Raw genomic sequence first — 27,381 nt, 5'->3', positions numbered from 1 at the left:
AGGGAGGTTGTCCCCTTATTCAAAAAGGGGGACAGGAGAGTGTGTTCCAACTACAGGGGAATCGCACTCTTAAGCCTCCCTGGTAAGGTCTATTCGGGGGTCCTGGAGAGGAGGGTTCGTCGGATAGTCGAACCTCGGATACAGGAGGAGCAGTGTGGTTTTCGTCCTGGCCGTGGAACACTGGATCAGCTCTATACCCTCAGCAGGGTCTTGGAGGGGTCATGGGAGTTCGCCCAACCAGTCTACATGTGTTTTGTGGACTTGGAGAAGGCGTTCGATCGTGTCCCTCGGGGAGTCTTGTGGGGGGTACTCCGGGAGTATGGGGTACCGGGCCCTTTGATACGGGCTGTCAGGTCCCTGTATGACCGGTGTCAGAGCTTGGTCCGCATTGCCGGCAGTAAGTCGGACTCGTTTCCGGTGAGGGTTGGACTCCGCCAAGGTTGCCCTCTGTCGCCGATTCTGTTCATAAATTTTATGGATAGAATTTCTAGGCGCAGCCAAGGTGTTGAGGGGATCCGTTTTGGTGGCCTTGGGATAGCATCTCTGCTTTTTGCAGATGATGTGGTCCTACTGGCTTCATCAGCTCGTGATCTACAACTCGCACTGGAGCAGTTCGCAGCCGAGTGTGAAATGGCCGGGATGAGAATCAGTGCCTCCAAGTCCGAGGCCATGGTCCTGAGCCGGAAAAGGGTAGAATGCCTTCTCCGGGTTGGGGAGGAGGTCCTGCCTCAAGTGGAGGAGTTTAAGTATCTTGGGGTCTTGTTCACGAATGAGGGAAAGATGGAGCGGGAGATCGACAGACGGATCGGTGCTGCGTCAGCAGTCATGCGGGCGCTGTACAGGTCCGTCGTGGTGAAGAGAGAGCTGAGCCAAAAAGCAAAGCTCTCGGTTTACCGGTCGATCTACGTTCCTACCCTCATCTATGGTCATGAGCTTTGGGTCATGACCGAAAGAACGAGATCACGGATACAAGCGGCCGAAATGAGTTTCCTCCGCAGGGTGTCTGGGCTCTCCCTTAGAGATAGGGTGAGAAGCTCATTCATCCGGGAGGGACTCAGAGTAGAGCCGCTGCTTCTCCACATCGAGAGGAGCCAGTTGAGGTGGCTTGGGCATCTGATTAGGATGCCTCCTGGACGCCTCCCTGGTGAGGTGTTTCGGGCACGTCCCACCGGGAGGAGGCCCAGGGGAAGACCCAGGACACGCTGGAGGGACTATGTCTCTCGGCTGGCTTGGGAACGCCTTGGAATTCCCCCGGACGAGCTGGCCCAAGTGGCTGGGGAGAGGGAAGTCTGGGTTTCCCTACTTAGGCTGCTGCCGACCCTGGATAAGCGGAGGAAAATGGATGGATGGATGGATGGATTTATTAACTTTCTGACTCCTGCTGCAGCAAGTTTTGCAGGGGTTAAATATGCTCTGACACATTGCGTGCGTCAGAACCGAATTTCATTATCGCGTGCGACTAAGGTCCGTGTAGTGTGACACAGTCAAAAAGCAGTAATTTGACCTGAGCGACACTGTCGGAGCGTCCAACGAAAAGACTAGCGTGTTAGAATTTTTTGTATTTTATTGCCTAGTGTCAGGTTTGACCCAGGCAGAGAGACGAGGAGGCGGACGTATTCACAGGTAGGGCGAATTTATTAAATAAATATAAATATATAAAAAAAACAAGTAAACAAGAAACAAAGAAAAACAAGAAACAGAGGCGAGCTAAAACTAACAAACAAACAAGAGATACTAAAGATAAACAAACGGGGAGACTATAAAACTAGGCAGGATAAACTAAAACAGGGCAAGGGAATAAACTAGGGAAAACACAGGGAACTAGAAAATAACAGAATAAACAGGAAGATAAATATATACTACAAACAAATAGGGAGGCTGACAAAAACAAACGAGGAAAACAATAAGGAACTAAACTAGATAGATAATAACTAACAAACAAAGCGGGAGTAGATAAACAAAGAAATAAACTAATAACTAAAGCTAGACAGGGCAAGGGAGTAGACAAGAAACTAAACAGAGCTAAGAACTTAAACAGGGAATAACTACTAAACTAGGAACAAAATAACAAGGGAAGAGAGCTAAAGGCTACGAGGAACAAGGAAACACTGAGAATCTAAGAAATGCAGAGAAAGAGACAAACAACAGGAGTGCAAAGACCGACCAGGGCAAGTGACAGAGGAGGGAATTTTAACCAAACAGGAAACACACTGGGAGTGGAAACACCTGGGGAAGGGGCGGAGCTACAAATGAGACATGAGGTAATGGAAAAGTACTGACAGAAAACAGGGGTCCAGGTCACGTGGGACAACACAGGCACGAGGACAGACAGGAAACAGGGTCAGGCGTGACAGAAACCTCCCCCTAAACGCGCAGCTCCCGAGGCGCGTAAAAACAAACCCCGGGGGCTGGCCGCAGGGAGAGGCCAGGGAAAACAGGAGACCGAACGGGAGGCTGGACAGGAGACAGAGACTGGACGGGGAACTGGACAGGTGACGGAGACTGGACATGAGACGGAGACTGGACGGGGAACTGGACAGGTGATGGAGACTGGACAGGTGACAGAGACTGGACGGGAAAGTGGACAGGTGACGGAGACTGGACATGAGACGGAGACTGGACAGGTGACAGAGACTGGACAGGGAACTGGACAGGTGACGGAGACTGGACATGAGACGGAGACTGGACGGGGAACTGGACAGGTGACGGAGACTGGACAGGTGACAGAGACTGGACGGGAAACTGGACAAGTGACGGAGACTGGACATGAGACGGAGACTGGACGGGGAACTGGACATGAGACGGAGACTGGACAGGACCGGACATGGGAACAGGGACGAGAACATTGACGGGGACGGACACAAACACGGTGACTGGGACAGGAACAGTAAAACCACAGGGGACAGGAACAGGAACGAACACAGATATGGAGACCAGGACAGCGAGAGACAGGGGTACAAAAAACATAGGTGGGTGCCCAGGACTGGCAAAAGTCTGTGGGGACAGCCTGGGCACATAACTGGGGGCAAAGTCAGGAGGCCTAGGAGCAGGCCTGGAAATAAGGGGCCTGGGCCCAAACATAGTTCTGGGAGTTGCAGGTGCTTGGGCTGGAGCCGGAGCAGCTGGAACTGCTGGTGTTTGAGCTGGAGCCGGAGCAGCTGGAACTGCTGGTGCTTGAGCTGGAGCCGAAGCAGCTGGAACTGCTGGTGCTTGAGCTGGAGCAGCTGGAACTGCTGGTGCTTGAGCTGGAGCCAAAGCAGCTGGAACTGCTGGTGCTTGAGCTGGAGCCGGAGCAGCTGGGACTGCTGGTGCTTGAGCTGGAGCCGGAGCAGCTGGAACTGCTGGTGCTTGAGCTGGAGCCGGAACAGCTGGAACTGCTGGTGCTTGAGCTGCAGCCGGAACAGCTGGAACTGCTGGTGCTTGAGCTGGAGCTGGAGCTGGAGCAGCTGGGACTGCTGGTGCTTGAGCTGGAGCTGGAGCAGCTGGGACTGCTGGTGGATGGCCCCTTCCGGTTGAGTGAACGCAGGCGCGTGTAGCTGCCGCTACTCACCGGTGTTTGTTTGCTTGTTTGTTTTTTAGTTATTTTAACCGTTTTTAATGTTTTGACTGAATTGACGACACATATCAGGTGGATAACAGTTGAACGCGATCTCATCTGGATTACATAATACCTGGTTCCACTGGACTTTAAATCCTGCTGCTGCTCTACACTGTATGTGACGTCCACTGGCGTGCACCGGGCTATGTGCCTCTCAAGCTGACTGTCTCAGGCTGATGGAAGTAGGTAGCTTCAAATCTACTTTTCCCAAACACTGTCTGTAAAGTGGTTTAGTGGTCATCTGGCTCTGGCTATTGTGTCTTCTATATGGACGCGTAAATAAACGGAAAGACCACGATGTTTTCAAATGCGCTGGTTCTCCTGCTTGGGATTATTGGACTTTGTGTCAACCCTCTCTCTGATTCTCACAGTAACAGTGAAATCATTCAGTATTCAGCATCGGATTTGCGGCGTTTTAACTCAGCGAGCCGGCTTCCCTCGCGGATTTATGCGCATTGTGTTGCGCTAGGAATATCCCGACGCGCACGCTATGTTCACCGGGGCTCCCGCCGCAACCTGTGCAAATCAGGATATAAAGCCAAAGGCGAGGGGATTCTGTCGATTTGGTCGTCACGGCGCCGTCGCTCTGGTAGACTGTGTGCGCCGCCTAACTTCAGTAATCTCCGTAAACTGGAATATTCAGCCTTAAACAGCATGTCGCCCAGCTATGCACTTCAGTCACTTCCAAACTTAGCTCCAGTTAAAATAGCACTAGTCAATGCTAGATCACTGGTGAACAAGACCTTCTTGCTGAATGACTTTTTTATTTCTCGTGCTCTGGACTTTCTTTTTCTGACGGAGACGTGGCTAACGGCTGGTGATTTAAGTCCCCTTGTCGAACTATCCCCTAATGACTGTCAATTTTTAAGTACACCAAGGATTACCGGACGGGGAGGAGGACTAGCAACTGTTTTTAAGAACTGTTTTAAATGCCGATCTCTCACTATGAAGGAGTACTCTAGTTTTGAAGTCCAGCTGTGTGTAGTGGATTTGTCATGCCCTGTATTCTGTGCTCTTGTATACCGCCCCCCCCCCCCCCCCCCCCCCCCCAAGTTAAATAAGAACTTTCTTCATGACTTTTTGACAACTACTTTGCCTAGTGTTGATAAGCTCTTAATTTTAGGAGATTTTAACATTCATGTCTGTTGTCCTTCCAAACCTTTAGTTAAGGATTTTTTTATAGCTTATTGACTCATTTAACTTAATTCAGTCTGTTATGGGCTCCACACACAAGCTTGGTCACACTCTTGACCTTGTTCTTTCATTTGGCATTTCTGTGTGCAACCTTGAGATAGCAGATGTATGCCTGTCTGATCACAAACCCATTATGTTTGGCATTAACATCCCTTTTTCTCCTATGAAGCACGGCCCACTTGAAAAACTCTCTCGTTATCTTACTCCTCAGACAGCTAGTCAGTTTTCATTCAACTATCATGCTGTTTCAGCTAGCTCTAACTTTGTTGAAACATCCCAGGAAAATACTAGCACAGATGAGTTAATTGATCTTTTTAATAATACATGCCAAAACATAATGGATTCAATTGCTCCTCTTAAACCTCAAAAGCACAGATCATTAAATCAGCCTTGGCTAAATAGTGAAACTCGGGTGCTCAGACAGGACTGTAGGAAAGCTGAACGAAAGTGGAGAAAAGATAGGCTCCAAGTATCATATCAGATTATAAGGGACAGTTTAGTTAAATATCAAAACTCAGTTAAAACAGTTAGGGCAAAGTATTTTTCTGATATAATCACCAAAAACTCTTACAGACCCCAAGTCCTGTTCAAGACAATAAACTCTGTTCTGCACCCTGTTGCCAATTGTGTTCCCGAAGATTTTAGGAAGTTCTTTGTAGATAAGATAGATACAATAAGAGCAAATATTATATCCTCCAGCACTGACCCATATGAACTGATAAATCATCACACATTTAGTTTTATAATTATGCATATGAAGCCAACCACCTGCTCACTGGATGTACTCCCTACAAAATTTCTCAAAGATGTGCTGCAGTCAGTTGGTCCCAGCATTCTATCTATAATAAACAGCAGCCTCTCTAGTGGCACTGTGCCTTACTGCTTTAAGCACGCAGTTGTTGAGCCCCTCCTAAAAAAGCCAGATCTTGACAAAATGATTTTAAATAATTTTAGGCCTATCTCAAAATTGCCATTTCTTTCTAAAGTTTTGGAGAAAGTGGTTCTGTATCAATTATCCACTTATTTATGTACCCACAACATTCTGGACAAATTTCAATCAGGCTTTAGAGCACATCACAGTACCGAAACTGCCCTTCTTAAAGTGTTTAATGATGTACTTCTTGCTGTAGATGCTGGAAAATGCGCAGTTCTAATTCTTTTAGATTTAACTGCGGCTTTTGACACTGTTGATCATAAAATCTTGCTTGATCGTCTAGAGCACTGTGTTGGCATCCAGGGAACTGCACTGAGGTGGTTTACTTCATATTTGGAAAATATAACATTCTGTGTAAAACTGGGAAAATATACATCCACTACAGTTAATATTACTTGTGGAGTCCCTCAGGGATCCATTTTAGGCCCTATTTTGTTTTCACTATACATGCTCCCTCTTAGCTCTATCTGTCAAAAGTACAATATCCATTACCACTGCTATGCCGATGACATGCAGTTATATCTCCCTAAACTAAACTAAATCTGGCTAAACTAAAACACATGTTGTCCTGGGAGGACATGGAAACTGTCACCCATGCATTAATTTCTTCTCGTCTCGATTATTGCAACTCTCTCTATCTAGGTCTCAGTCAGTCCAGTCTATCACGCCTGCAGCTGGTTCAAAATGCTGCTGCCAGGCTTCTGACGGGAAAAAAGAAAAGGGAGAACTCACTCCTGTACTTGCCTCCTTGCACTGGTTACCTGTGAGATATCGGATTGAGTTTAAGGTTCTATTGTATGTCTATAAGGCCTTACATGGTATAGCACCAAGCTATATATCAGATCTCCTCTCTCTTCACTCCTCCTCTCGGTCTCTGCGGTCCTCAAATCAGCAGCTCTTAGCCGTTCCGCGCTCCCGGCTGAAGTTTAAGGGTGACAGGGCTTTCTCAGTCTCTGCGCCTAAACTTTGGAACAGCCTGCCATCTTTCATAAAATTTTCCCCTACATTAGAAACTTTCAAGATTAATTTAAAGACTTATCTATTCACCCAGGCATTTAAATCTTCCTAGGGATTTATGGTGGCCCCTGTTCTTTTTATTGTTGTCTTCTTAGTAAATTAACTTATTAATTCACTCAAGTAAAATATTCAAGTGCTCATTATAGTCAACTCAATAGTTTTACCACCGTTTTGCTTTCTTTTAAATCTTGTTTTGTTTTATTGTACAGCACTTTGGTCAACACTTGATGTCCTTTTAAATGTGCTTTATAAATAAATTGACTTCACTTGACTTGACTTGAGCTGGAGCCGGAGCAGCTGGGACTGCTTGAGCTTGAGCTGGAGCCGGAGCAGCTGGAACTGCTGGTGCTTGGGAGAACGGCGCGGCCGCCGCTGAAGTGTCAGAGCACGGCGCGGCCGCCGCTGAAATCTCGGAGAGCGGCGCGGCCGCCGCTGAAGTCTCGGATAGCGTGCTTAACGGGGCGTGGCATGAAGAGATCCGACGCTGCAGTACTGGAGCCCGAAGCTGCGGGTGAAGTAAAAACCTGAACGGAGTCCTACTCTCTCGTGCAGCGTCAGGTGTGAGTAGCGCAGGCAGCGTTGATTCGCCGGTGAAAGCTGGCGCGGGGAAAGTCTTTGACCGCGGCTGGCTCGCCGCGCAGGGGGTCTCGGAATGCGGTTCTGCTGCTACCGCGGGAATCACGGGCTGCGGTTCGGCTGCCACCGCGAAAGACACAGGGCGCGGATCGGCAGCTACCGCGGGAGGAAGTAGCGGCTGGCGGGCTGGTGCAGGAGGATATTCCTCTTCCTCCTCGCTGGACGCAGGTGTGAGGAGATCGGAGTAGTCCCAGAGAAAGGACTCCTCACAGCCTGCATCCACGTCACCCCCGTCCTCCTCGGGGCGAGGACCGAGGCTGACAGCACACAGCCCCAGCGCCCCCCCAAAATTTTCCCCGCTCTGGAGGGAGTCCTCCCGCGGCTTGCGGGCTTTCCGGGCCTGTTTCCTCCGAGACTTTTTCCCCTTATTAGTCTCAGTGGGCGCCGCTGAAGCTGGGTTCACGGGCTCCAACCCGAGGAAAGGCGCCGGGAGCGGGTCATCGCCCCGGATTCGCTCGGCGAGGAGGCGGAGAAACTCCAGGTCCGCCTTCCGAGCAGCATGCCACTGGTTTACGTCCATAGGGTCGGTCTTTGTGTCAGGTTTGACCCAGGCAGAGAGACGAGGAGGCGGACGAATTCACAGGTAGGGTGAATTTATTAAATAAATATAAATATATATAAAAAACAAGTAAATAAGAAACAAAGAAAAACAAGAAACAGAGGCGAGCTAAAACTAACAAACAAACAAGAGATACTAAAGATAAACAATCGGGGAGACTATAAAACTAGGCAGGATAAACTAAAACAGGGCAAGGGAATAAACTAGGGAAAACACAGGGAACTAGAAAATAACAGAATAAACAGGAAGATAAATATATACTACAAACAAATAGGGAGGCTGACAAAAACAAACGAGGAAAACAATAAGGAACTAAACTAGATAGATAATAACTAACAAACAAAGCGGGAGTAGATAAACAAAGAAATAAACTAATAACTAAAGCTAGACAGGGCAAGGGAGTAGACAAGAAACTAAACAGAGCTAAGAACTTAAACAGGGAATAACTACTAAACTAGGAACAAAATAACAAGGGAAGAGAGCTAAAGGCTACGAGGAACAAGGAAACACTGAGAATCTAAGAAACGCAGAGAAAGAGACAAACAACAGGAGACAGTGCAAAGACCGACCAGGGCAAGTGACAGAGGAGGGAATTTTAACCAAACAGGAAACACACTGGGAGTGGAAACACCTGGGGAAGGGGCGGAGCTACAAATGAGACATGAGGTAATGGAAAAGTACTGACAGAAAACAGGGGTCCAGGTCACGTGGGACAACACAGGCACGAGGACAGACAGGAAACAGGGTCAGGCGTGACACCTAGTTTGACATGCTGCTCCATGACCTGCTCCCTGACGCTGACCAATAGAAAGACAGAGCGTTCTGTGGCACACAGATGTAAACATGAAAAAAGAAAGCAGGACTGTGCTCCTGCAGTTCACTGGACCAGAGAAACTACTTCATTCATGAGATATTCTGTTTACAGGCACTGAAACCTAAGTAGTTACATCTTTACCATACCTTAAGTTCTCTCTGGAGTAAAAAAAATCATGTAATGTCCAAATTTGGTCACCCAGGAACGAGCCCACAGTTGCTTTTTCCCCTTTTTTTAGTTTTTTTTTTTCAGCACAAAAGCGGCACCATCATGCAAAGCGCTTTTTAAGAAACTAAAATTGAGTTATTTGGAGGCTGGTATGCATGGGGGAAAAGAACACAGTATTCCAAAACAAACATTTTCTACACACAGTAACATTTGGGTGGTGGTTCCATCATGCTGTGGGGCTGTGTGTCCAGTGCAGGTACTGGAAATTAAATATAGACCTGAATATTATTGAAAATAGTAGTTTTATTTAAAATGGGCTGTCTAAATCCCCTGGTATGGCCGCCAATCCAAGTTAAGGGTGTTATTGGGCTAATTGGTTGTTAGGACACCCTTGCTCAACTGTGAAGCACAAATAAAAAACTTTTTATACTAAAAAGGGAGCACAACATTCTAGGTTATTTTAGTATGTTGAGCATCAGCAGTTGATGGCTTGCTTACAGGTTCAAAACAGCCAGAAAGAAACAAATTTCTTTAGAGACCCGTCAATTTAATGTAGTGTTAAGGAAGGAAGGCTACTTAATGCAAGATATTGCCAAGAAATTGAAGATATCTTAAAAAAGTGAATCAAAGAGTGACACAAACTCGCTCTAACAAGGACAGAAAAAGGAGTGGGAGGCCCCGATGCACAACTGTGCAAGAAGATAAATATCTTAGAGTGTGCAGTTTGAGAAAAAGATGCCTCACAGGCTGTCAACAATGGAACCCATCAAACACCAGTGTCAGCATCAACGGTCAGGAGGCGACTTCAGGATGCTGGACTTCATGGCAGAATTGCCAAGAAAAAGCCATACCTCACACTGTCCAATTAAAAAGAAAAGGCTGTGATGGGCCAAACAGAAAAGACAGTGGACACTGGAAGATTAAAAGAAGGTGTTGTGGTCAGATGAGCCCAAGGTCTTTGGATCAAACAAAAGAACATTTGTAAGGTGCAAGATTAGTGAAAAGATGCATGACCAATAATTAATGCTATCTGTCAAGCATGGTGGAGGCAGCGTGATGGTCTAAGGATTCTTTAGAGGTGGTAAAATAGGAGAAAAAATTATACAGAGTGGAAGAAAGGGATCTTAAAGAAAGAAGGCTACCACAAGATTTTGCAACGCCATGCCATACCCTGTGGACAGCGCTTGATTGGGGCCAATTTCATCCTACAACAGGATAATGACCCAAAACACACTTGTTAAGAAATAAGGAGTCAGCTGGAATTCTGACTGTAATGAAGTGGCAGCACAGTCTCTGGATCTGAATCCTGAACCCTTTCTGAGCTGTTGTGGGAGCAGCATGACCGTATGGTACGGAAAAAGACTACATCAAGCCAGTCCATGTTGTGGGAGATGAAGCTACAGGAAGCATGGGGTAAAATCACATCAGATTACCTCGAAAAAGTTGACAGCTAGAACGCCTGGAGTCTGGCTCCCCATATATATATTTTTACATGATTAATTAATTAATAGCTTTAACCTAATTGTATGACATTTAGTTTTATTATTGACATTTTTAAGCACTTGTGATGAGTAAAAATGCTGCATAACAATGCTATATAAATAAAACTTTTATTATAACCAATTATTAAATTATCACAAAATAGCACCACTTCCACAAAAATAACTTAAAATAAATTAAACAGTTATGAATTAAAGTATAAAACTATGAAGGATAAAAGAGACCATATGAACAACACCAGTTTTGAACCACTAGAAATGGAGAACTCACTGTATTAAATATAAATACCCAGAGCACAAGCGCAACGACAGGGAGGCGGAGAGACAGCGAGACACTGAAGGAAAAAAAAGTCTCCCAAACAGGATCCTAAAACGGCTCCCATTGTGGAGCCGGTTCCAATCGTTCACTCTTAGAGCCGGATCGTTCGCGTCCCTTGAAATCTGTAATCGTCCCGTATCCAGGGCGAGGGCAACTTCATCAATCAAAATGGCTGAACACTATCAGCCAATTAGCATTCAGCAGGCATTTTAGCAGGCTGTATGTTGCAGGATCAGGATGAAACTTGGGAGTTCTGTTCAGGTGGAGACATTGTAGTGACCTGCAAAGTGCTGAAACAATCCGGCCACTGGGGGCGTTGTTCCAAAAAAACTAATATAAATCAGTCATACTGTAATATGTTGACATCTAATTGACTTATTGACATATAAGCTACTTAGCTCTGCCCATTAGCAGAGTGCTCTGGTAGAGGCTAAAATAGGCTACCTAGCTAGTTAGCTTGCCTGTCACATGTTCAGTTTAAGATAAGTTGTATTAGCATTCACAAGTGTTAGTCTTGCTGCTGTTGTCCTTATTTTGTTCTGGGTGCCAAATATGTACAGTTGCAAGAAAAAGTCTCCGAACCCTTTGGGATTATTTATTGGGATTATGATTTCTGCATAAATTGGTCATTAAATGTGCTCAACAAGTCACAACAATAGACAAACACAGTCTGCTTATATTAATACCACACAAAAATTATATGTTTGCATGGTTTTATTGAACATACCTGTTAACATTCACAGTACAGGGTGTAAAAAGTCAGTGAACCTTTGGATTTAATAACTGGTTGACCCTCATTTGGCAGCAAAAACTTCAACCAGATGTTTTCTGTAGTTGCAGATCAGACCTGCAAAACAGTCAGGAGGAATTTTGGATCATTTCTCTTCTCATGATGCCACAGCATCTCAATTTGGTTGAGGTCAGGACTCTCCAGAAGGGGTATTTTTTCTGTTGAAGCCGTTCGTTCGGTTGTTGATTTACTTCTATGTTTTGGGTCGTTGTCCTGCTGCATCATCCATTCTCTGTTGTGCTTCAGTTGGTGGACAGATGGTCTTAAGTTTTCCTGCTAAATGTTGTGAATTCATTTTTACGTTCCAATCTCATCACATGCTGGCTCCAATTAGCTCTTAGAAAATTCAGTGAGGTGCTGATAATATACTAGTGTAATAATGCCCTAATTCTGTTGTGTTTGTTTTAGAACTCTTGCCGCTGCATTTAAAAACTTTTTTATCTCTCTCTTCTCTCGCTCTTTAGGTAAGTCAGTAATTCAGAAACTGCATTACAGAAATCTGAACTGTAAAAACAAAACTGAGTGCATTTCCTACAGTGAAAGAAATGCCTACACTCTGACACGTTTTCTACGATGTAATTAAGCTTTATAACTAGTGTACATTTACAATACTCTTATGTGTAATTTTACACTGAATGAAGGACGTGTCCAGATGGAGTCATTGTTGTAAGAGAATCGATTGAGGAGAACAGGAAACAGTTGTGAAGACCAGAGGTGGAAACTAATGAATTACATTTACTCAAGTTACTGTAATTGAGTAGATTTTATGAGTAATTTGTAATTTTTAGTGTAGTTATTAAAATAGGTAATTTTACTTTTACTCAAGTACATTTTGACACAATGAATCTACTTTGCTACATTGGAAAACTCCCAATTACTGAGTAAAAATAAAATGCTGGGGAAAAAAAACAATTGTCTAAATGAAAAAAAATAAATAAATAAATAAATTGGCGCACGAATGCTCACGCGTAGAATAACGAGGCAATAACGTCCTCACGCAATGCAAAATGTGCCCCGCCGGACAGAGCTGCCAGTTTTCAAAGCTTTCACATCAAACCTGTGAAAGCATGTGCTTACTGCCTAAAAGCTCCAAATTATTATGTGAAATAATAGTTCGTTAAAAACTATTTAATAAATTATTTGTTGTACTTATTTTACATCAAATAATTAAAAGTAACTATGTAACTTTTACTCAAAGTACATTTTAAATTGAGTACTGTTTTACTTTTACTAGATTTAAATTTTTAGATGGGTGCTTTTACTTTTACTTGAGTAGATTTTTAGCAAAGTAAAGTTACTTTTACTTAATTACAATTTTTCAGTACTTTTGCCACCTCTGGTGAAAACAAGTAAAATGTAATAGGTAACTAAAACTGTCAACTCTTCTGACCCTCAGCAAATGAAGTCCACCTGATTAAAGATTTGAAGAAGGATCTAAGGACAGGATGCTGAAACTTTACCTCACTTTAATCCTGGGTAAATTCACTTTAATTACTATTTTATAAATTATATTTTTATTTTTCATATAAATATTGAAAGTATCATGTTGTTCATGCTGTAGTGCAGAATGATGTCCAGTTGTATGTAAAAAAAATCCTAAAACTGTCCGGCACTGCTAAAAACTGACAGGAATCTCACTAGCATTTTCTATAACAGCTGTGACATCACAGCTACATTTAAGGTTAACCTTTTCTATAACATAAGAAATGTAAATTTCCCACCAGGTGCTTGTTTGTCCAGACCTTGGCCAGAATCTCAGTTTGCGATAAGGTTCATATGTTACACGTTATTAATCTGCAAATCGCAGTGAGAACAGAACCAATCCAGACGCTGTACATGTTTCAGGCTCATTCCGAACAGGCTAAGCTAACGTACAGACTCGCAGTGTGACGTCAGAGTTTTCAGAAAGCTCAATTTTCACCTTCCACACGGCTCTGCTGATAGCGGAATTTTTTTAAAATCTCCAGCTTGGAAGGCGTTTTTGAAAAACTTCGTTTTCAGTTACCGAAAAGTTATTTTCCCGTTGGCGGAAGGCCAAAACGGAGACAAAACCTTCTGTTTTTATAAATATCAGGGCTCTTGTAGACGAGGCCTAGAATGCTGTGTATTACATAGCCATGCTATTTTGGTTTAAAAGTGTATTTAGCAGGCACCGAGTGATCCAGCGGTCTAATAAGCTGCCACTATGAGCGGGAGGTCGCAGGTTCGAACCCCCACTTATGCAGCTTTGCCATCAGCTGCCGGTGCTTAGAGGGAGGGGGCGCACAAAGGGTCCAAGGGCACAATTGGATATGCAAAATTGGGAGAAAATGGGAAAAAATCAGAAATAAAATTAATTTAAAAAAAAAAAAGTGTATTTAGCAATGTAGCAAATTCAATTTACTTTGTGCGTTTGATTCATCAATAACTTATCCAGAAGATTATTATTTTTGATGTGCTCCTGCTTTTTCAGATACATTTGTTCTGTCCTGTTCACTCTGCCACTACGTCAGCACTTCCAAAATCTGACAGGCACCTTGCCTCCACTACTAAAAACTGACAGGCACCCTGCCTCCACTACTAAAAACTGACAGGCACCCTTCCCCCACTACTAAAAACTGACAGGCACCCTTCCCCCACTACTAAAAACTGACAGGCACCCTTCCCCCACTACTAAAAACTGACAGGCACCCTTCCCCCACTACTAAAAACTGACAGCCACCCTGCCTACACTACTAAAAACTGACAGGCACCCTTCCCCCACTACTAAAAACGGACAGGCACCCTTCCCCCACTACTAAAAACTGACAGCCACCCTGCCTACACTACTAAAAACTGACAGGCACCCTTCCCCCACTACTAAAAACTGACAGGCACCCTTCCCCCACTACTAAAAACTGACAGCCACCCTGCCTACACTACTAAAAACTGACAGGCACCCTTCCCCCACTACTAAAAACTGACAGGCACCCTTCCCCCACTACTAAAAACTGACAGGCACCCTTCCCCCACTACTAAAAACTGACAGGCACCTTGCCGGCATAGCTAAAACTTGACTACTTCACTACTGCAACTCTCTACTGGCTGGTCTTCCACTGCGAGCCACCAAACCTCTACAGTTCATTCAAAATGCTGCAGCACGACTCGTCTTCAATCTACCGAAGTCTCCTTTGCTGCGTTTCCTCCTCCACTGGCTTCCTGTTGCCGCCCGCATCAGATTCAAAACCCTAACTTTGGCCTACAAGGCAAAAAACGGACCAGCTCCTTCATACTTGATGGCATACATGATGGTCAAAGCCAGATCTGCACCAAGAGCTCTTAGAGCTTCCAGTACGGCTCGGCTCAAACCTCCATCTCTCAAAACACACAGAAAACAGACATCCAGACTCTTCTCTGTGCTGGCACCAAGGTGTTGGAATGAATTTCCACTGGTTGTCAGAACAGCAGAGTCACTCGCTGTCAGTCTTCAAACGTCGACTAAAGACACATCTTTTCAAAGAGTTCCTAAACTAATCCAAAAACATGATCAAGCTCTGTGTATCTCTTGATCTAGTCTACAAATTAGCTTTGGAAATTTGAAGTAACATCGAAGCACTGTTGTAAGTCACTCTGGATAAGGGTGTCTGCTAAATAGCTTAAATGTAAATGTAAAACCTGACAGGCACCTTGCTGACACTAAGCTGGCACTACTACAAACTGACAAGCACCTCGACAGCACTACTAAAAACTGACAAAAAATGCTGGCACTGCTAAAAACTGACAGGAACCTGGGGGAAACGCTACGGTAGAGCAGACAAGGGAGCCTTCCAACGCCTGCCCGGTACGTCTCAGCCGTGATTGAGTCAGGAACACTGTCCGGAAGAATGTAGGGAGAAAACCAGCGGCAGCCGTTAGCGTTGTGTTTGTGTGGGGTAGTTTACTCACCCTCAGCTCGAGTTCAGATCCCTTTTTATCCTCTTTTGTGTGCTCGTTAGTTCTCGCAAGCCATGCAGCATTAAGCGGTTCCTCCCCCTTAGTCACGTGTGCGTGTTGACAACGAACATTCTCTCCTGCAGTGCTAAAAACACGCTCAGAGGGTAAACTAGCATTTGGAATGCACAGGTATTTCATAGCCAGGTCTTAATTACCACTTACAGGCAAATGTCTTGTCTGTCTGTCCGCTTCATTTTCTGAAACTGAAATACATCCACACTCATAATTTGTATCCAACAGGATGTTGGGCGACTTGTGGACGGCTCCTGCATTGTGTAACTCTGAACACAGTGTGTGCTCGGCAAACAGCAGCGTGCTGCCACCTACAGTTTAGGTGGAGCACAGCGCAGAGAGGAATCATGCACATAATGTTTAAAAATGCGTAAAAAACACACTGCATGTTTAAAGATCTGCGCTGCAAGTCCCACCCACACAGAAATCTTATTGGCCAACTAAGTATTAAGAGAAAGAGGAGTCAGCTGAGGTGGTTCGGGATTCTGATCAGGATGCCTCCTGAATGCCTCCCTGGCAACATGTTACTTATGTCATTTTTCATCCTCCATATTTGTCCACACATAATCTGATGTGAAGTTGTTAGTGCAGTTGTAAACAAAGCCCTTCTACATGATTTTCTTAACCAAAAGTCTTCTTTGTTTCAGTAGTCGGTGCTCTTACTGCTTCATCATTGACTGGTAAGTTTATTTTTGTTGTGAATAAAATTAATATAAAACAGTTAAAGAAGCACATGATTAAGCATGTTAAGCAACGTGTTTTTTTTATGGTAACAAATCTTTCATGATGAAACATCTCTATCTTGTGGTCTGTGCAAAAAGTTTTAGATCTAAAACATTTATTTTAGATAAAAGTGCATTTATTCTCTTTTTTGACAGACAGTTTAAATGTAAGACTTGTCGGAGGCACAGGAAGCTGCTCTGGTAGAGTGGAGGTTTATTATAAAGGTCAGTGGGGAACAGTGTGTGATGATAACTGGGATATGAGAGATGCTGCAGTGGTGTGCAGACAGATGGGATGTGGTAGAGCTCTCCGTGCCCACATCAGTGCTCATTTTGGTAAGGGAACTGGACTGACACTAATGGACAATGTTGGTTGTTCTGGAAATGAATCATCCATCAGAGAGTGCCGTCATAATGGATTTGGCAAACATGATTGTAATCATGGTGAAGATGCTGGTGTTACTTGCTCAGGTGAGGAAAATTGCATTTTTAAGTTGTAAGGCCGTTTAAAGTGCAATTCTCATTGTTTTCCTTTTTTATTTTCTGCTGCAAAGCAGATGACATCAGGTTAATGAATGGAGGAGGTTTCTGTGATGGCAGAGTGGAGATCTATCACAATGGCGAGTGGGGAACAGTGTGTGGTGATAACTGGGACATGAAGGATGCAGAGGTAGTGTGCAGAAAGATGGGATGTGGCAGAGCTCTCAGCATTACTCATAGTGCTCACTTTGGTGAGGGAAATGGACCAGTATTACTGGATGATGTTGGATGTGCTGGACATGAAAGTAGCCTTACCAGTTGCTCTCATAGAGGTCTAGGAATAACCAACTGTGGTCATAGTGAAGATGCTGGTGTTATCTGCTCAGGTAAAGTACCTTTCCTGGTAAGCAATTGTGTTTTTTGACAAATGAACATTCACTTACTAAAATTAATTCTTTAACAGATGTCCTGCAGAGCCCCATACTCACCTTGATCTCACCAAACTCCACTGTGTGGTCTCAGGAAACTCTTCAGTTCAGATGCACTGCGCCACACTCAGCATCCATCTTTCTAGACTTCAGTTTATGTAAAGATGGAAAATTGGTAAAATCTCAAAAAGCTCAATCGTCAACAACATTTACTGTGACTGTGGATACCTCACATCAGGGCCAGTACAGCTGTAACTATTCAAACTTCATAATTCCATCATCCAGGAGCAACTCCATCAACATCACTGTGGGTAAGAGCAAAGAAGGTTTTATATACACTGCCTGTTAAAAATGTTTTGTTGAACTGCCTCTAGCTGCAACAAGCTTCTGAAGTGTCACAACATTGTTGTGACCCCACAGGACACACAGTGAAGCTGTGATTTGGGTGGTGGGTCATCTTTAGCACTGCAGTGTCACTGATATATTGGTGGTGTGTTAGCGTATATTGCAGTGGTATGAGTGGATCAGACACAAAAGAATATCATTTAAATAATAAACACAATACGCAGTATTATTGTGGTAGAATATTCCAGTGTTGTTCCACAGAGGCAAAAAAGACAACCACATCATCAAGATAAAAAGCACGGACTAACGGACAGCAACCCTCAAACATGCGCTCCATTAGACGCTTAAATGTTTCCAGGTGCATTGCCTAGGCATGCGGTTAAATTCAAATAGACCAAAGGGGGTGCAGAAAGCTGCTTTCAATTGATCTTTCTCAGCTATTGGAACTTGAAGATCGCTCAATCTCTGCACGGATATCGCAGTGTCTTTCTGACATATCCTCATGGATGAAGGAGCATCACCAAAATCTCTCAAAGACTGAACTTCTGGTTATAGCATGGACTCTCTCTCTCACCGACAAAGGTTGCTAGGAACCTGGGTGTTATGGTTGATGACCAGCTCTCCTTCACGCACCATGTGGCCTCAGTTGCTCGATCCTGCCGCTTTGCGCATTATAACATCAGAAAAATTAGACCGTTTATGACGCAACAGGCCACCCAACTCCTGGTACAAGCAGTCATAATCTCACGACTCGACTACTGCAATGCCCTGCTAACTGGCCTCCCATCAAATGATCCAGAATGCAGCAGCACGTCTGGTCTTCAACCAGCCAAAACGGGCTCATGTCACCCCGCTGCTCATTGAGCTCCACTGGCTACCAGTTGATGCTCGCATCAAATTCAAAGCTCTTACAATTGCCTACAAGCTGATGACAGAACAGCTCCTTCCTACCTGCACTGAACTCCTGAAGGCTTACGCTACCTCCCGGCCGCTGCGCTCCTCCAATGAACGTCGCCTCACTTTACCAAACACTCACACAAAGCAATCCAGACTGTTCTCATACAGAGTTCCCCAATGGTGGAACAAACTACCTTCTACTACCAGATCAGGAGAATCTCTTGCTATCTTTAAGAGACTCCTGAAGACAGAGCTCTTCAAAGAGCACTAACTCTCCTAACACCTCTAACACACTAACTACTTCTAACCTCATTTCCTTCTTTCCCTACTTCACTTTTATATCCCCTTACTTCCCTTCGACCTCCTTTAAGCCCTATCTAAAAATGTTATACCTTTAACTTCTATTACTTTTGTACTTGACTATTGTAAGTCGCTTTGGACAAAAGCGTCTGCCAAATGTAATGTAATGTAATGTAATGTAATGTAAAGTAATGATTGTGTCTACTGGCCAGGTCAGCAATGGAAAACAATCTCCCAATGTAATGATCTCAGTAAAATCATTAAAAGTTTCCTTGCAGTATTATTTTGGTAGAATATTTGAGTGTTGTTCCACAGTGACAAAAAAGACAACCACATCTTCAAGGTAAAAAAGCACGGACTAATAACAGCAATCCTTAAACATGCTCCATCAGGAAACCTACGATTTATTAGGTACAGCCTAAATCATCTTCTCCTTTAGAGTATATACTACCATACTTTGAGAAGATGGATTTAGCCTGGGAGCCCTGAAGGTCCAGAGTAAGCTGATCAGAAGAGCTGGTAGACTATGACACCTGTGTGTGCATATAAAAGCAGAGCATTCCTTCCAAGAACACTCAGAAGCAGCAGACACTGTTCCCACAGAAGTTTATACAACTGCTTTGGGAAGGAGGAAGAGGAAGCCACACATCAGCATTGGTGGCGTTCACAATAGTGTCCTATAACAAGTCCCACCTTGCAAAAATAAAAGTGGGAAGCAAAAGCACACATTCTTGAAGCTGACCATCTTCAAAGCCCAATGGCTCCAACAAGAATTCCGCCGATTCCTACTGGGGACAGGTGACGGGGACCATTGCAAGTGTCCCGGCCTCAATGCGGACTGAAATTTGTCCATGTAGGTTAACCTTAAAAGACTTAACAGCATTCAGAATGACTTCCATCTTCTTGGAAGCCATTCCACAACTCTGGGCATCAACAGGAAGCGAGAGGAAATGCAGCAAAGGAGTCACATGACTGAATTTCGAAAGACTGAAGATGAGTTGCGCTGGAAGCTCTAAGAGCTCTTGGTACGATCCCACAATGCCATGCTGCTTGGGGTCTGGTGTGGGGTTTCCGCAGTCGGTGATGGTTTGAAGAGGCGTGTCATCTGCTGGTGTTGGTCCACTGTGTTATATCAGGTCCGGAGTCATTGTGGTGTTTTCCCAGGGGATCTTGCAGAACTTAGTGCTTCCCTCTGCTGGCAGCTTTTGTGGAGTTGCGGATTTTGTTTTCCTGCAGGGCGTGATCATTGCCATCAAGTAGGAAGGAGTTAGTTCGTTTTTGGCTTTGTAGGCCAGCGTCAGGGTTTTGAATCTGATGCTGGCAGCAACAGGAAGCCAGTGGAAGGAATGCATTACATGGCGTTACATGATGGTACTTCGAAAGATTGAAGACTGAAGAGTCGTGCTGCTGCTGCATTCTGAACTAGTTGCAGGGTTTTGGTGGCTCGCAGTGGAAGACCAGCCAGTAGAGAGTTGCAGTAGTCTAGTCTTGAAATGACAAGAGACTACACAAGCACCTGAGTGGCTTCCTGAGAGAGAAACAGAATTCTTTGGATGTTGTACAGGAGAATTCTGCATGAGCGTGTGAGATTTGCAACATGGCTCGAGAATGATAATTGGTCATTCATTACTACCCCAAGGCTTTGTGTCTCAAAAGGGATGGAGAGATTGTGGTGAAGACCTGTTGATTCTGGAATGAACAGAAGGTCAGTCTTGCAGTGGTTGAGTTTAGGTGATAAGAACTTGTTTACCCAAACAGGTCCAATGGCCCAAAGTTCAATGTTAGCCTTGCCACTATAGCTCCAAGCTGTGTAGGACCCAAAAAGGTATCCATATAAATGTCTTTCAAAAGGACCCCTGCTAAATGTAGATGCAGGCTGCCACCCTGATTAATGAAGTAAACCCCATACATGCATCACACATACACACCATCTCTCATTTCACCAAAGCTACATTTTCTTGTACATTATAAAATGCTGATGGCTGATGGCATCTTTTTTTCCTGTTCCTTGTCCTTTCTGGTCTGTCTCTGTGTTTTTTCAGTCTGTTTTGTGTTTGTCTTGTCTCCTTCCTTGCCTCCGCCCTAGTCATTATTGTAGCTCTGCCTCTTTGTTACCATCTCCAGGTGTTTCTAACCCTCATAGTGTATATATAGCTCTTTGGTTTCAGTGTTCCTTTGGTCATGTGCGTGTTTCACATCTGTTTGTTTGCTTCTTTACTGTTTTTTTGTCATAGTTTATTTCTTGGTTCTGTTAGCTAAGTCCTTTTCTAAATCAGTTTCTTTATCTTGTTTTGTGTTTCCTTTTTTGGTTTGTATTTTGTTTTCTTGTTTAATAAATGACAACTAAAGTATGGCAGAAGGAACCCACCTAAACCCTGACTCTCCAAATCTAACTTTGGGTTTGACAATGAAACTGAAACACCTGTCTTTATTAATTGCATATTGCACTAGTAAGAGCTGAATGTGAAGGTTCAATTAGCAGGGTAAGAGCACAGTTTTGCTCAAAATATTGCATTGCACACAACATTATGAGTTCAAAAGAGGACAAATTGTTGGTGCACGTCTTGCTGGCGCATCTGTGACCAAGACAGCAAGTCTTTGTGATGCATCAAGAGCCACGGTATCCAGGGTAATGTCAGCAAAACCACCAAGAAGGACCAACCACATCCAACAGGATTAACTGTGGACGCAGTAAGAGGAAGCTGTCTGAAAGGGAGGTTCGGGTGCTAAGCCGCATTGTATCAAAAAAACATAAAACCACGGCTGCCAAAATCTAACAGAATTTAAGGTGCACCTCAACTCTCCTATTTCAACCAGAACTGTCCGTCGGGACAATAAATTATTGTGGTCTAAAACCAGGTGTTTTAGTTTCATTGTCCAACCCCTGTATATGTTATTGTAATGTGTAATTCAAATATTTACTAAATACTTTCTTTCTTTCTACATGTTTGTAAGAACATAAGCATTAAATTCCTTTAACCTTCTCACAATAATACTAGATAACTGAGAATTACACCAGCTGAATGATGAACATTAAACATTAACTTGTTTTTTAGTGATTCTAACAACAGAATGAAAGGTTAGATTCAGAAAACATCACTATATTCAGGTCTGGGAAGTTCCAGGCTAAATATTAAAACTTTTTAAAAAAAAAATAAAAAATGTAAGATAACACTGCATTTGTTTTGTATTTTTATAGCTGAATTAAACGTGAGACTCGTCAATGGAACTGGAAGCTGCTCTGGTAGAGTGGAGGTTTATTATCAAGGTCAGTGGGGAACAGTGTGTGATGACTACTGGGACATAAATGATGCAGAAGTGGTGTGCAGACAGATGGGATGTGGTAGAGCTCTCAGTGTCCACAGCAGTGCTCATTTTGGTAAAGGAACTGGCCCCATACTTCTGGATAATGTTGGTTGTTCTGGAATACAAAGCTCCATCGGGCAGTGTCATCATAATGGATTTGGCAGACATGACTGTAATCATGGTGAAGATGCTGGTGTCACTTGTTCAGGTGAGGACAATTGCAGCTTTTTAGGTTGTAATGCTGTTTAAAGTGCACTTTTAATTTGATGAAATAATGTTTTTTTTCTCTCTTTTTCTGCTGCAAATCATCAGACATCAGGTTGATAAATGGAAAGGGTTTCTGCTCTGGCAGAGTGGAGATCTATTATCATGGTCAGTGGGGAAAAGTGTGTGGTAATAACTGGGACATGAAGGAGGCAGAGGTAGTGTGCAGACAGGTGGGATGTGGCAGAGCACTCAACACCACTCATAGTGCTCACTTTGGTGAGGGAAATGGACCAGTATTACTGGATGATGTTGGTTGTTCTGGACAAGAAAACAACCTCTTAAGTTGCTCTCATGGAGGTCTTGGAATAACCAACTGTAGTCACAGTGAAGATGCTGGTGTTATCTGCTCAGGTAAGATACCATTACTGGTAAGCAATTGTTTAGTTTTTTTTTTTATTTAAGGAACATTCATTTACTGAAATTAATTATTTAACAGATGTCCTGCAGAGCCCAATACTCACCCTGATCTCACCAAACTCCACTGTGTTGTTTGGTGAAACTGTTCAGTTCAGATGTGCTGCACCCAACCCAACATCCATCTCTGTGGACTTCCGTTTACTTAAAAATGGAGTCTCTATAAAATCTCAAAAAGCTCAATCTGCAACAACATTTACTGTGACTGTGAATACCTTGCATCAGGGCCAGTACAGCTGTAACTATTCAAACTTCCTAATTTCATCATCCAGGAGCAACTCTATCAACATCACTGTGGGTAAGAGCAAAGACAGATTTATATACACTCTCTGACAAAAAAAAATCACAAACTCTAATATTTGACCACTTATGAAGGACTAGAGACAGACCAACACAAACAAAGATGATCTTCTGTTTCTGACTTTCTGTGCACAAGTGTTTAAAAACAAACAAACACAGTGTTTAAAAACTCCAGCAGCACCGCTGTGTCTGATCCACTCATACCTGTGCTGTCATTCCTCATTACACTGGTTTTCTAACTCCATTCATCCTTTCTTGCATGTCTGTCTGTGTGGAGATTAGATTCTCTGCCCTTAGGTTCTCTGAACTCGGGCCGGGTCGGGTTCAGTTTTTAATGCTGTGTTTATTTTATATAAAGCTATGCCTTACCTTGATAATCATTTTATATTCTTAAACATTGTTAATTATATTAGAGTTGAGGAAGATCATTGTAAATTATCTTATTGTTCTTGGTCTATTTCGATTTTTTAAGTGTGTGTTGTGTTTTGCTGTAGGCTGTATGTTTAAAAAAAAATAGTATTTTATTTTCTTAGACATTGTTAATTATATTAGAGTAGTTGGGGAGATCGTTTCTTAATAAATGTTGGTCTTAAATAATAGGTCTATGCTTCTTTAGTGTTGCAATGTTCAATAACATAATTCTGAACAGATTTCATTCAGATTAGCTGAGTTTAAACGCTCTACTTACTTTAAAAAAATGTCGGGTTTAATTCAGGTTCAGGCTCATAATGACAGTTTATGGGGCGTCGCGGGCTTGGGCAGAATGTGCACAGGCTCAGGCTGGATTTTTTGGGCCTGATCTAAGCTCTATGTCTGTGTGAGTACAGTTGTTTCAAATAATCGTTCTGTGAGCTGAGCTCTTCTTACTCTGGTGAATCTGTACCACTCTCATAACACAATTCCTTCAGAACATCCCTCTGCTTTCCTCAGTCTGTCTCTACCGCTATTGTTTTTGCCTTAAAAGCATTTTGTTACGCTCCTCCTCCTGGACTAGCATTAGTTAAATGCATGAACCTGCAACTCCCTGTGGGCTCTGTCCAAAAACTGTTGTTGCTTCTGGTCTTTTTCCAGTTGCTGCAGTCACTCCCTAATTCTTTTAATACTTTTACATTTAACTCTAAAAAAAAAAGAGTTTCTCTGTACTGTGATTACCGAGCTGTCATTCGTTGTAAACCAAGCCAACAATCTCTTCCTTGTAGTGATGGGAATTTCGGCTCTTTCTAGGGAGCCGGTTCTTCTGGCTCGGCTCACTAAGAAGAGCCGGCTCTTTTGGCTTCCAAGTGGCTCCGTAGATTTTGTGGTTGCTTAAATATATATATATATATATATATATATAAAGGTTTCAAAGCATGATAACCGATAATGACACTTTATATATATATATATAATAACACTTTTTAATTGAACCAGATTCACACTGTATAATTGTAACTAATAAACCGTGTTTATCCAGTGCTCAAATAAAAAAAATGGCACTCCCCTTCCCATTCCGCTCTTGCTCAGTGTAGACATACCAATCACGTGCAGCAAATAATTAAAAAAAAAAAAAAAAAAGGAACCGGCTTGCTCTCAGGCTCTTAGAGTAGGATCGTTCGTGATCGACCCATAACTACTTCCGTGATCTGCCTTAAGATCTTAAATTACAAACAATAAAACTGGATAACTAAGTTTTACACCAGATGAAAGCCACAGGATAAACATCAATCTGTTTTTTGCAGTTATAAAAAACTTAATAAATGGTTCCCGACTTACTGAAAATCACAGCTCTGTCTGTACCTGGCATTAACGTAATTTTCAAGTAATCTGGTTAAATTGATAAAAGTAATAAAACACTTTTAAGATTGTAATGCTGTAGATTGTTTAATGTCTGTAGATATAAAAGAAACAGTTTAGAAGAAAAATCTGTATTTTTTATTCTGCAAATCAGAGAATATTAGATTTAGGTCACTGTGGGGGGAAGTTGACATGAGTCTTTAGACAGTTTTACTTTACTTTGTTTTGAAGTTGACAGATTTATCACACATTAGAGGTGTAAACTTTTTTGTCCACATATAATCAGGTGTAAATAAAGCCTATCTTTCATCTTTTGGCTTTTCTCTTTTTTGCAGTAATTGGTGCTCTTCAACATGCTTCAACATTGGCTGGTAAGTTTATTTATAGTGAAGGAAATTGTAAATATAAAACAGTTCAGGAAGAACCAAAATATTTGGAATAAAAAAGGCCTGTGAAGATAAGCTCCAGGCTTAATATTAAAATGTATATTAGATAAAAGTGCATTTATTCTCCTTTTTGACAGACAGTTTAAATGTGAGACTAATCGATGGCACTGGAAGCTGCTCTGGTAGAGTGGAGGTTTATTATAAAGGTCAGTGGGGAACAGTGTGTGATGATGACTGGGACATTAATGATGCAGAAGTGGTGTGCAGACAGATGGGATGTGGCGGAGCTCTCAGTGTCCACAGCAGTGCTCATTTTGGTCAGGGAACTGGCCCCATACTTCTGGATAATGTTGGTTGTTCTGGAAATGAAAGCTCCATTGGGGAGTGCCGTCATAGTGGATTTGGCAAACACGTCTGTAATCATGGTGAAGATGCTGGTGTCACTTGTTCAGGTAAGGAAAATAGCATTTTATGTTTTAATGCTGTTTAAAGCTCACTTTTTATTTATTGAAACAAATAAAATGTTTTTTTTTTTATTTGATGCTGTAAATCAGAAATCAGGCTGGTGAATGGAACAGGTGACTGTGATGGCAGAGTGGAGATCTATCATGATGGTCAGTGGGGAACAGTGTGTGGTGATAACTGGGACATGAAGGAGGCAGAGGTAGTGTGCAGACAGGTGGGATGTGGCAGAGCTCTCAGCATCACTCATAGTGCTCACTTTGGTGAGGGAAATGGACCAGTATTACTGGATGATGTTGGCTGCTCTGGACAAGAAAACAACCTCATAAGTTGCTCTCATGGAGGTCTAGGAATTACCAACTGTAGTCACAGTGAAGATGCTGGTGTTATCTGCTCAGGTAAGATACTGTTCCTGGAAAACAATTCTGTTTTTATAAGTAAATGCTCATTTACTGACATTACTTCATTAACAGATGTCCTGCAGAGCCCAATACTCACTCTGATCTCATCAAACTCCACTGTGTTGCCTGGAGAAACTGTTCAGTTCAGATGTACTTCACCCAACCCAACATCCATCTCCGTAGACTTCCGTTTATTTAAAGATGGAGAATTGATAATCACCCAACAAGCTGAATCTTCAACAACATTTACTGTGACTGTGGATACTTCACATCAGGGCCAGTACAGCTGTAACTATTCAAACTTCATAATTCCATCATCCAGGAGCAACTCCATCAACATCACTGTGGGTAAGAGCACACACGGTTTTATATACACTACTACAAAAAAAGGCATTTGATTGGACCACCTTTAGCTTTGATTACAACAGACATTAACTGCAGCATCATTTCCACAAGCTTCTTCTTTGTCACAACATTTATTCCTGTCCTTTTCTCAAGGACAGAAATACTTGTTCCTTTGCATGAATGCTTTAGTAGATTATGAACAAAGAAGATAAACTTAATTTGACTTCTCAAATATAACTGTGTTCATCTCCTATATGATATATTTAACTGAAATTGCTGATCCTAATAACCAATGGCTTATAAAGGAAAATCTTTACATTTTCAGGGGTGCCCAAACTTTTTCATGTACACTTTACACATAAGTTTAAACATTAGGAGGCAGCTGTCAAGCAGCTTTAATCATTAACTAGCAAATGTGATTTAGAAGGCTCTCAGGATTGGAAAATTAGAGAAATATTGGTCAATTACTTATATTACTTATATTTTGGATGAAAAAACTGAATGAATGAATGAAACTGTTTGTTATTAGCTTAATTAGATTTTGTTTGTTCGTAAGGATAAGTTAGATAATGTTAAATAAATGTTTCAGAACTAGGTTAGATGTGTCTACACAGCTAGCAAGTTACTCACACTGATGGACACTGGATTATACTTCAGTGACCACTGTGTCTGTCACAAGAAACTTTGACGGAGCAATTATTAGTGTTTTCCACAATTAATCATGCATCTTGACCAGAGAGCAATGATGCAGATTTTAGAAATGGTAGGATTCATTTTTAGTTAAATATATACTTTATCTTACTGGGTGTTTATGTCAAAAGTGCTGGAACAGTGCTGGAACTTTTTTCAGTCCACGGCAGAATGTTTAGAAAATATTAGTCTGTGGGAGGCACCGGTAACCAAGGTAAGAAGGATAAACACTTCAGAAATGAGAAGCGTTTTCGGATATTTTAGATTAACCTCTTAACGAAAAATGTCATAATAAATATCTGGCTGTGTTTATGTATAATTATAGATTCAACATAGACAAGCAATATGTCATATATTTATGCTTAGAATCTGGG

General features: G+C 42.7%; 1 protein-coding gene across 1 annotated transcript in view; it reads left to right on the top strand.

Annotated features, from left to right (window-relative positions):
• Positions 1–27,381, top strand: part of LOC111189209 (uncharacterized) — a 219,195-nt gene that overhangs the window by 64,203 nt on the left and 127,611 nt on the right. The window contains exons 15-19 of the mRNA XM_049468276.1: positions 22,407–22,587; positions 22,673–22,948; positions 25,059–25,094; positions 25,247–25,561; positions 25,664–25,969. Of these exons, the coding sequence (XP_049324233.1) occupies positions 22,407–22,587; positions 22,673–22,948; positions 25,059–25,094; positions 25,247–25,561; positions 25,664–25,969 (1,114 nt within the window). The remainder of the gene's footprint in view (positions 1–22,406; positions 22,588–22,672; positions 22,949–25,058; positions 25,095–25,246; positions 25,562–25,663; positions 25,970–27,381) is intronic.

Source organism: Astyanax mexicanus, chromosome 19 (genome assembly GCF_023375975.1).
Source record: "Astyanax mexicanus isolate ESR-SI-001 chromosome 19, AstMex3_surface, whole genome shotgun sequence".
Taxonomy (NCBI): Eukaryota; Metazoa; Chordata; class Actinopteri; order Characiformes; family Acestrorhamphidae; genus Astyanax; species Astyanax mexicanus.
This window is presented reverse-complemented; position numbering and strand designations above follow the sequence as displayed.